At 38.5% G+C, this 11589-nt stretch overlaps 1 protein-coding gene and 1 long non-coding RNA gene across 6 annotated transcripts; both read right to left on the bottom strand.

Annotated features, from left to right (window-relative positions):
* Positions 1–484: 484 nt before the first annotated feature.
* LOC118476359 (uncharacterized) lies at positions 485–2954 on the bottom strand. 2 transcript variants are annotated; one of them, XR_004856325.1, is made up of 2 exons: positions 2546–2954; positions 485–1947 (listed from the first exon to the last, which is right to left on the bottom strand). It is a non-coding gene; the product is annotated as an uncharacterized lncRNA (long non-coding RNA). The 2 variants fall into 2 exon arrangements; XR_004856326.1 differs by having other exon boundaries at positions 485–1944; positions 2546–2952.
* Positions 2955–3503: 549 nt separating this feature from the next.
* On the bottom strand, positions 3504–10828 carry LOC100285207 (uncharacterized). Of its 4 annotated transcripts, none has more exons than NM_001372183.1 (5): positions 10175–10775; positions 6294–6670; positions 5037–5163; positions 4275–4336; positions 3504–3909 (listed from the first exon to the last, which is right to left on the bottom strand). In NM_001372183.1, the coding sequence occupies exons 1-5, from the start codon at positions 10651–10653 to the stop codon at positions 3905–3907; spliced, it is 1050 nt and encodes a 349-aa protein (NP_001359112.1). In that variant the 5' UTR covers positions 10654–10775; the 3' UTR covers positions 3504–3904. The 4 variants fall into 4 exon arrangements, with proteins under 4 accessions (NP_001359112.1, XP_020403383.1, XP_020403382.1 ...); XM_020547794.3 differs by having other exon boundaries at positions 3568–3909; positions 6294–6736; positions 10175–10828; XM_020547793.3 differs by having other exon boundaries at positions 3639–3914; positions 6294–6736; positions 10175–10826.
* Positions 10829–11589: the final 761 nt, after the last annotated feature.

Raw genomic sequence — 11589 nt, 5'->3', positions numbered from 1 at the left:
AACAAAGCCACTAGTTTTCACATTATTTCTTAATTATTTACAAAAGTTTTGTTTAAAATAATTATTTGTGGTCTAGATTAGAAAGAAAAATAGAAGTCCTAATCCAAAACCTCTATTTGGCGTCCATAGTTCTTTGCGAATATACAAGTTGAAATAGATTAAATAACAACGATTGCATATATTTAGCTACAATATAACAAGTATAGTTTCACTGACTGAACCAACTATCAATGAGGCCACGGTGATCAGTTTGATCGTGTGCACCACCACGTCACCGATCGATAATGGCGCTAGTTGGATCTAGCCTTATGGTGCTGGCATTGATAAGGTTGATGGGTGAACTGTAGGTGTGTTGAATAGGTAACAGCTGGTGATACGGCGAAATGAAAATGCCTATGCAAGGTCTCAGCTGGTGCCATTTTAAAACTTGTCCTAATCAAACTTTGTTCGAACGTCTTCGGTTAACTAACGGTGATGACCAGAGTAAAGAAAGTTGAACTGTTATAGCCAAGGATCAAAACCCAACTGGGATTTCAGTTTTGGGGGTTTCATGTCACATAATACTGAGAGTTGGTATGCAAGATGATTGATAAATAGGGGGGATACATGATAAACACAATGTGGTTAAGGAGCCATATATCTTCCTTATTTTGTGTCACACCCGGATTTTAGGGGTCCAAAACCCGGGCGCGAACATAATCACCAGGTGTGCTGGGACCAAGTCTCACACATATGATGAATCATGGCACAGGATCGAATGTCACATCTTTATAACAGGAGTTCTATACAAAATAATTAAGTAATTACATTATAAGGAGACAACGGTCCAGCAACCCAAAGTTGACTGGGAGACGACGACCTAGACCTCTCACGAACTCGCACAGCATCCTTCAAGCGCCTCGTCCTGTGGTACCTGTTCTTGACCTGTGGGGGGGGGGGTGTGAGACAGCAAGAGTGAGCTCACATACGTTCATCGCTCAACAAGTTGTGGGGAATAATGTGCATGAACTCGCCAAAGGTGGGAGCTCACGTGAAGTGTAAGGCTTACCAACGGAGATGGTTGAAGCTGAGCATTGCTTTTAAAGTTGGTCAAAATTTTATTAGCAATTACTAAGTATAAGTAAATACCAACCCAATTAAGTAGTAGAACAGAAGTAACATCATCACCTGCGATGCAATGCATATGACAAAATTGAATTTTAGTTCCATAAATTAATCATGTGAGGGTCCGAGCTGCTCATGACCGTGAGCACGGCTAGTATACCAGTTTTACACTCTGCAGAGGTGGCGCATCTTTACCCACAAGTCATGTTACCCATCTGCCAAGGGATCGCGACTTCCCATACACCTCTACCGAGGAGGCGAGGCAGGGTAACACTACGAGGCCTTTACAAAGTTCCACTAGCTTCAGAAAACCCGCTACAGTTTATAGGAAGCTCCAATGCAGGAATTCCCTTGCAGGACCGCCATCGCAGCAAAATCCTCCCGAGGGCCTCCCTACACTGACCACTCCCCTACTGCCCTTGCCCCTTTCGGGTAAGGTAGTCCTCCACTAGCTTTCCTAATTAATCAGCCAAGGGCGTCCCATTATACCCTTGTGGTAGCACTGTTTTCCCGGGTGGTCGCTCCATGTTCCAATTAACATAATGATCTTATCATGAACGATAAATAACAACGGATAACAAAAGTATAATCATGAGTAATGTATCTTCATACCCAAAACCACATAAAGCACTAGCAAGTACTACCCAAAAAGTTCAGTGGTAACAAGGTATAAAGATAATCAAACTAGGGTAACCTATTGGGTCCCATCAAAATTAACCTATGCAGATCATTATGATTAATTAGAACATGGCTGGGTAAAAAGAAGTGATCAAGGGCACAACTTGCCTGGGACTTGAGATTCTAGGTACCAACTTGCTTTTCAGATGACTCGTGTCCTCACTGCTAAACGTAGCAATACAGACAAACATGTATAGGCAAAATTAACATCACACCAAACATAAGAATAAACTACGTGTTAATAATCTACGCGTCGCTACGAGATTGTAGTTTCGAGAACCAGTAAAATCGGAGCTAAAACAAAGAATTTATGGATAAAACGATAGTTTAGGCACAATAAATCTAATAGATATGATCTAACAGATATTGCATTTAAACTAAATAAGTATTCAATAAAAATATTTGAGTCAGTATTAATTATTAACAATTATTTATAAAATGTGTAGGTTAGAACTATAAATTAGCTTAACTAGATTATCTAGCTGATTAACATTAATTAAACAAGTAATTAATTAATTAAACCATGTGACATAATTAAAGCAATATTATTACTACATACGCAAAAAATTAATACGAACCTAACCCAACTTGAATAGATTAAAACGAATTATTTGACCTAGAAGATATCACATTTTTAATAAATTAGTAGGGCTGTACATAAATAGGTGATCTGACGTGATCTAATTGATTAAAACGAGGCCACATCAAGAATTATGGGTTAAATAAATATAGTATATATGATCTAGGTGTGGTCATCTTTTACCTTCCTCATACATGATCTATTGACGCAGGCATCTCTCCTCTCTTGCTTGCTCGAGCCCCTAGATCCATACGCTGATGTTTCGCTCTAACTCTTGTGGCTCTCTCTCTCTGCGCGTACTTGGAAACGATGGCTGGGTTCGCTTCTGTAAACCGGAGAAAGAATATGGCAGTCTATTTATTGAGGCCGAAGACGATACCCGGTCGGAGCAACGAAGGAATCGGATTTTTCTCAACAGAATTTTGTTGCGTGGATGAAGGAGATAGCGGTCCTGTTGTGCGGTCTTCACGCGTCATTGATACATGGATGAAGTCAGCCATGACGTCTCCGGCTAGGGGAATAAAAAAATGTGCATAGGGAGAGACGTGGGCTGGTTGTGTTGGAGGGGAGGTGGGCATGAGTGATCCTAGGCTCACTACGAGCGGCCCTTTTATTTTCTCTTTTTTTTTCTTTTTTTTAGATTCTAATTTTAAATGAATTTTAATTTCAATATTTAATGCTCAAGCAAATCCAACATGCAAAATATAATTTTATGTTATTATTTATTTATATATCATTCATTAATGCAAATGCTTTTAAATATATAATTCATTCACACAAAATAATAAAATTCATCAGAAACAATTTCTAAAGTATAATTTCTCAAATGTATACTCCGGTTAAAATACTTATATATGTGTTTGTAGCTGATCGGAAATAAAACTAATTCCTATTTATTTGCTCGCGTCTACTTATATCAATAGATTAATTAATATATAAAAAAAAACTAGACCGAGTTTCCAAAAATCAATCCAACACATGGATGTAAAATTCATTTTACATATTTATTTATTACTAATTTAAGTAAATGCATATATATATATATAATTTGTACATACGTAAATACTAGTGAAAGGGAATAATTCCTTAAATGTATGATCCAATTAAAGCATAACCAAAGAAATATAGTATCTATCACTTATTTATTTTAGAGAGATATCCTTTATAAAGAAAGAAATCTATTATTAAAAGATGTTTTAACTCGATTTTTTTTAGAAACTTTTATAAATATCAAAAATAAGATTTTTGAAGTGTTACATTTTGTCACTGTTTAGACTTTAGAGCAAGGTTGACAGCATGTTTCTTCCTTCCTAGGACGTCTCTCCTTACAAAACGATCAAAATTATATGCACATTGATTAGGAAACACCAATAGTACAACATAGAACTCACATAAATACTAGCTACATTACTTAATTAGTACAAGAAGAAAACTACTTCTCGAAGTTGTATATGCCAGATCAAGAGATGTCCTTCTGATCACTTGCTTGAAGAGTGCCTTCAGTCATCGGTCGGTTGTTCGGTTGTATATTTTCTGTCATCTTCACCCTGACCTAGAAAGAAATTGGGTAAGCAATGTTTCCTCATGAATGGTCGTACTCAGTCTCTTACGAGGAGTTTGGTTTGAGGAATCACTTCGTCCAAAATAAGATGATATATCATAAGTCAATTTCTCTAATTTGATGGGATGACCATATTTATCATATTAGTACTAACTAACTATGAGTAATGAGCTGGTGATGGATTAACTCATTCCATTTCACAACCAAACAAAAAACTAAGGAGTGAGTAGATGATGGACTAGCTCGTCATTTCTCAAACGAAACACCCTATTACTCTCTTTATATATCGAAAAAATGAATGGTAATCAATTTAGGAAAAGGTGTAACAAAACAACATTATTTCTCAATTACCTTTGTCACTTGATGTTGGGTTTCGGACAATGTACAATCTTTTAGCAGACGCTAGGAATAATCTGCAGGAAATGCATGCACACATCAACATTGTCTTTTTCCCACTTTAGTACAAGTCCTCGCATTTCAGTATCATATAACATGTTCTTAATTTCTAAACCTATATTATATAATATAATACATGTAAATTATGTTAATATGAGTATTCCTAATCTGTCAGCCTTCATGATCTTGATTTTCCTATTCATTTTTTGTCATGTGCAAAGAATACCATATTTTTCAGTAATCCAAAATTTTAGTGGACTCAGCACATTAAGAATTACAACATGGTGAGTTATTATTTTGCAGTAACATTAATTGAGGCCAAGGATCCATTCCAAATAGGCAAATATCTATACATGAGCATGTCCAAGAGACTCTTTATTTTTAGCTCTCTATTTAACTTTATATTACCTTTTTTATAAAGATTACACTATATATGTAGCATATCACTTCAACAGACTATCTATCTAGACTAGCTATCCAAATTTGGCTAGTAAGAGAGCTAATTTAGAGAGTTAGATAGTATGACGAGTTAGATAGCTAGTCTATTTAAGAGTTATTTTGCTGTTGAGTAGTTAAAATTTGGTTTGACGAGATATTTGGCTAGTCTCTTAGATGAGATGCTTTATAATATTATATTGTTATTGTTGTGTTATATTGAACCATGATAGGATAATAATATACTAGTTGACAGATCGCAAGCAATAGGCTGGTACTTACTCCCATGGAACGTCACCAACCAGCATTCGGTCACCCTCGAAGTCTTCATACAGAAATATGAACTTGTCATTATTGGTTGGAAGATCTTTTTCTCCCGTGCCTGTTGCGCCTGTAGAACAGTCTGCGGCTGCATGCATTTATAGAATCAAATCCATATGTATATATTTTTGAAACAAATCAATACTACGTCACTGCACATGGTAGAGAAATTGGAATCCAACTTTGAAAAGCAATAAATACCACCACCAAGAGAAATCTAGATATAAGAATACCTACTCCATCCATCCCAAAATACGGTGGCGTTTTTCATTTTTAGACCTTTTGTTTGACGGTCCATCGTATTCAACATTTTTATATAATAAATGTTATTTACATTTTATGGCTTGTTTTATTATTTGATATACTTTAATAATAACTTATCTTTTTATTATTTGTACAAAAACAGAATAACATAAACAATCAAGTAATATCAACTATTTTAGAAACGGAGATAGTAGTAGTTCCTAAATACCTCTAACAATTGATAGAACGCTTAGAGTGAGAAGCAGGTGTGGGAGCTTCGGCCGTTCAATACGAATGAACTATCTTATTCTTTGCCAAAAATGTGGAATGTATCTATAAATCATTAGGGCTTGTTCGTTTCGCCGTTAATCCATGTGGATTGGATGATATTGAGTCGGTTTAATTCCATAGTAAGTCAAAATACATCTCAATCCATCCCAATACACACACAATACACATGGAATTGAAATAACCGAACAAGGCCTTATGGTTGGTACTGAGATGTGGGGTGCAGTGGAATAGTGGATGTATAGGCTTGAGTAAAAATGCATAACTAATGAATGGGCTGACTGACCTAGTACTGATCCAACTGGGCCACTCAGTTCCAAGATGTGTCCGTCATTTGTTAGCTTGTGCATGGGCGGGTTGGGCTGTCTCTTAACACAACTGGGCCAACTGAAGTTGTGGGCTTGGGCGAGTATGAATTTGAATTGGGCCACTCAGTTACCAAAAAAAAAAGAGGGGGGAGGGGGCACATTTGAAAGGAAAATTATTCTCTTCTTTTGTAAAGTATGGTAAGAACAAATCGTTTCCTAATCCTGGAAAACTATAGCAACTAAAAATATTGGTGAGAAATATTTACGAAGGATGCATCATTTCCAAAGTGCTATACTCTCCAGGAATATAATTAAGAAAAGGTAATTAATTAATTATTTGCAGGGGTGCATCGCTAGTGGTACTGTAGCATTTACTTACGCGAGTAGAAGTTTGTTGTCATGTTGGTGAGCACCCTGGAGAGGGAGGCATAGCCGCCTTGCGCCCTGAGGTTGATCTTCCTGCCAATCGCGTAGCCGTCCATGTGTACCTTGGCGAACATGTTCGCCGGCGGAGGCCGGCGTGCCGCTATAACCACCGAGCTGCCCGTCGGAGGCGGCGGCGCCACCGCATCCTTCTCGCGGCCGGCGTGCGTCGTCGTCGTCGTGCTGTCGTCGGGTCCGTCGTGTGCCGCGACGGCGGTGGCGCCAGCAGCAGTCCTGCTCACGTGCATGGCGGTGACGATGATGTTGCGCCGGGATGTGTGCACTGGCGGCCAGCCGACGGCCGACGGCGATGTGACCGCACGGTCGCCGTCGCTGTTTGACATGACATCGGCAAAGATCAGATCATTTGTTGGCGAAGCGCATGTGTGGTATTGTACCCTGATGTCAAGTAGACACTGCCGCTGTTGTTAATTTCTTATAAAGTGTATTGAACGAAATTTTTACTATTGATATATATATAGAATACAAAAAGGGAGAAGGAAGCACATTATGAACCCATCACATGCATGAGCACAAAGCACAGCTGTTCAACTATGGATGAGAGAGAGCTACAGCTACTTTTATTAGTTATAATTAGCAGTAGCACACATCCATGTAGGCAAGGCAAGGCAGGACGGGACGGGACGGGGACCCCAACAAAAAAAAAAGTGGATTTTATGGAAAAGACTGCACTGCGGCTAGCAGAGGAGGGCTGGGCCGTGCAGTGCAGGGGCATGCCTGCTGCGCTCCATCATGATTGCCGTTGCTGCCCTCCAACCCCACCACCACCCCGGCGACTGCGATGGATATTGTCTTCCCTTCCCTTCCCTTCCCTCTTGCAGTTGCAGCACCCCCAAAGATCTCGTCTCTGTCGTCATCATCGTCTGGCCAAGTCGCCATGGCCGCCCTCCCTCTGCTGCTCCATAACGGTCCCAAAAGAACAAGAAAGCAGAGAGCCATCTATTATTCTCTGCACTGTTCAATTTGCCCCCATATATACATTTCTAGCCACAGGGAATATAATATATTCCGTTCCGTGTAATCGGTCAGATTATCTAATCAAAGTTCAACGGTGGCTGCTATTTTGTATTTAATTAACCCCTTTCATATCAGGCCTAGTCTTCCACCTTCCATAGTAGTCACCGTTGGATTTTGATTAAATGCACCTTGCACCAACGTAACTGATTGTACAATATATGTCCCTAGCGAGCTATTGTATATTGGATATATCTTGTGCAATCAATCACTAATTCGGTGTAATCGTACTATCAAACAATCCAGAGTATTCAATAATTTTAGATGGAGGAGGTAAAATATAAAGTAGATATTATGTTTTAGCATAGGAGCTTACTTAATTGATCGGACAACTGCCGTTACGTTCCTGGCCCACCTAGCTAGCTAGCTAGTGCCAAGGACGATGATGATATATATACCTAAACCTACCTTTGTGTTCTCTATGTTTGGCTCCATTCCTTGCATGCATTATACATGTTTGCAAAATTACAATGTGTGTGTATGGAATTGTCCGCGTGCGTTCTCTTTTCTGTATATTTGCATGGTGCTTGATGGTTACTCCTATACTCACTAGGTTTCTTGTTTATGGAAAGCTCAAACGTTTCTCGTTTCTTTCATTTGGTGACAACACTGATGTTTCCTCTAACGGGGCGTTTGGATCCCTTCATTTTAAAGGAATTGAAATTCACTCAATAAAGTAACTTATTTAGTATGGAATTTGGCATTCCACCACTTTTCAAAGTTCAGATATAAGCCTATCTAAAATTCATAGGGTGGAGGATAAGAAATGATTTTATGCATGATTAGAATTTGTTTCTAATCTGTAACTTACATGACACTCTTCGTTCTACTCCTCTATAATAAAAATGTAACACATAAATATCTAGGACATCTTGCTAATAATAGTATACAAATATATTTTGTATAAAAGTGAATTAGCTTAATTGATATATGCCTAAATTACTATTATTAGAATGGAATTCAATTCCAGTGATCCAAACGGGGCGTAAGTGGAAGAACCAATACTTTTTACTAGCTAGGAACTCTGCTAATAAAATTGAAAATCTTCATGTTTCATACACTTGAAAAAAATAGGGTATGCATGACACAACCTATGAATTTCAAAATGCGTAGGAATTAATTAGTTGATGAGAGAGTTATTGGTGAGAAATAGGACAGTGGGCCACATAAAAGATAAAAGAGTAGTACTATTATTTAAATACTCTATTACTCTACATCCTAATATATAAGAAATTTAAGTTATCACAGGTTTGACCGGAACTTATTAGGAAAGATCAAAACAACAATAACATTTACAATATCAAATGAGCATCGTGCGTGTATATATATATATATATATATATATATATATATATATATATATATATATATATATATATATATATATATATATATATATATATTGTTTTACCTCTTTGATGTGATAGATGTTGATGCCTTTCTATGTAAATTTGGTCAAACTTAAACTTAGATTTCTTATATTTCAGAAGAGAGAGAGAGAGAGTACTTTTTTTATCTCCTTGTCGAAGTAGAAGGAAAAGAAGATAATTTAAGATCGAAGGAAATCCCATATATGTATCTAACTTGATACTAATATGCATGCCTTTATTTTCAAAAAAAATGTAGATGAGTTGTAAAGTTAGGTATTCCACCCATCATTCAAACACATGTGGATTTATGAGATTGTTCTATGTTAGACTAGATTTATATAAGAGAGTATTAACATCTAATAGATCAAATAAGTGAACTTGAAAAACATTCTTTGCTTGACTATATTAATATAAAAGAGTATTAATATCTAATACATCGAATGATTAAACATAAAAAATATACACTCTAGATAGATTCATTGATGCTTGTTAACATTAGAAATATCTACTGTTTTTAGTAAACTTAATCAAACTTTAAAAGTTGGACTTAGGACAAGCTCATAAATACTTTTATTTTGCTATGGAGAGAGAAAAACATTTAAAAAGTTTGGGATTGGAGATATTACTAATTGTTTTTTTCAATAAACTATGTCAAACTTATAAATTTGACTTAGGAACATAGTAGCTCATAAATACTAGTATAGGTGCATCTCTTATATGTACATTTAGAAAGTTTTACTTAGTTCTCCTTGATCTTGAGCTCTTGCAAAAGAATCTGTTTGCATGCAGTCGTATATCATTCATAAATGTAGTTCTAAGCATACGGCGACTAGCTAGCTTGAAGCCTTGAAGAATATATAAATCATCGATGAGTGGTTCAAAATGTTAATGATTGCAAATCATCTCTACGTAGATCACTTTGATCCTCCTTTTTCCCACTACACTAGGTACATTCTTTGTGCCATGATTGCCAATCTGTAGACTATGGCCGTTGGTATCTACAACTACAACCCATGTGAAATCATGTTGCTCGATAAAACGAGATTATATTATTACACCGGCGAACTATATATATGTCTTAAATATTTTTTTATCACTACAAAGTGCCCAAATGCACCACAAATTCCAAACCCTTCGGTAACTATATATGCTCGATCGAGGCCGCAGTCACAGAATCAAATCCACACCATGCATCTTTTTTTTTTGTCCTTTGAAAAATCAAATCAAATGCGGTCTTATTTTGGAAGTACACCAATTGACCTAGCTAGGTAATAACCAGCAAAACTAATCCATATGATGTTCAGGCGGCTCAAACATGCATGGATCGGAAACATATGCAGTGCTTTGATTTACCGAGTACAAACCGATGTCATGCATGCATGCAGAAATACTTTAGTGTTTCAGCGTAACATTAACATTAATTTTAGCTCACCTCGACATGTAGGTAGTAGGAGGCGGAGGCGTCCGGTCTTGCTCGGCAGCAGCCTTCTGCTGCCGTGCGGCGAGGCTCCATGGATGCATGAAGAAGGCGGCGGTCGGGCTCAGCACGAACGGTGCTGTCCAGCCACCTCCTCCTGCTGTCAAATCACCGGCATGGGCGTCGTGTCCTACACTTGCAGTGGTGGTGGTGCCGCTGGTCATGCAGCGACCGACGGCCGCCTTGTCGTCACGGCTGCTGCCCTCTCGACCACCGTAGCTCTCCTGCTTGTTTCCTCCACAGCTGGATGCGTCGCAGGCGCAGGCGCAGCCGCCATGAGACAAGGAGATGCCGAGGCTGAGGTCCAGATGTCCATGCAAGCAAGTGTTGCTGGAGCTTTCTTCGTTTCCCCTGACGGCGGCGACGGTAGGATTATTAGCTGATGTTTCCTGCCTTCCAAGAGGCGGCGTCTCAAATGGTGCCAGGTTCAGCATGTGGATGAGCTAGTAGCTTGCTGAGACCTGAGAAGAGTGCTAGCAAGGAGAAGAGGAGTGAGGTGTGTGTGCTGCACGGCCGGGGCCGGGAGTGAGAGAGTGAGTGTTGGTGAGGGGTTTATGGTTGGAGAATAATTATGTCGTCAGAATATAGGATGGTGCGGGACTACAGTGCTTGATGGATGGATATGACTTGTACATGTTTCTACAAGCTAAGATGTATAGATCCATGGGGTGAATCAGATGGAGAAGGGAAGGAGCAATGATTCCAAACAAGATTCTATAAAAAGATGGAAATATAATGTGCAAGAGAGCCACATGTGTGCCCATTCTAGCTAGCTAGTTTCATCATGTTGTTTTGTGTACCTAGCTAGAGACATCATTTTTCATATACAGGAGGAATTGTTGTTGGTTCTAAATATTTGGTGGGTATTATAACTTTTTTTGAATTTAAAAATACCAAATACTACCAGACCTCGCACACACTATTTCTTTGTACCAGACCCCTAGCTCCTTCCATTGGAAATAATTCTCTACTCTTTCTATTGACGCCAAGATATATTCCGGATCACACAATATGATCACGGTTGCAAGCGGACAGTCTGGATAACGCTCGGCTACAACTTTATCAACGGTCGACTATTACTGATCTCAACGGTCGACTAACATGGCTAGGGCACTAGACATGTCCAGTGTGCACCGGACTGTCCGGTGCGCCCGACAGCAGAAACAACAACTTTCTGTCCAACGACTATAATTGAGGGGAGGCTATTTATACCCTTCCAACTAGCCATTTGAAGGTGCGGGAGCCCAAGCAAAATACCAACACATGTTATAGACATTTTCAAGTGCTCATACACCCAAATGCTTAATAGAATCACTCGATAATTAGCGTAGGTGCTTATTGCGAAGTCCTTAGGTTAGTTAGACCACTTA

The sequence above is a fragment of the Zea mays genome, chromosome 2 (assembly GCF_902167145.1).
Source record: "Zea mays cultivar B73 chromosome 2, Zm-B73-REFERENCE-NAM-5.0, whole genome shotgun sequence".
In the NCBI taxonomy this organism is placed as follows: Eukaryota; Viridiplantae; Streptophyta; class Magnoliopsida; order Poales; family Poaceae; genus Zea; species Zea mays.
The sequence above is the reverse complement of the archived record's forward strand: the minus strand, read 5'-3'. Positions and strand labels throughout refer to the sequence as shown.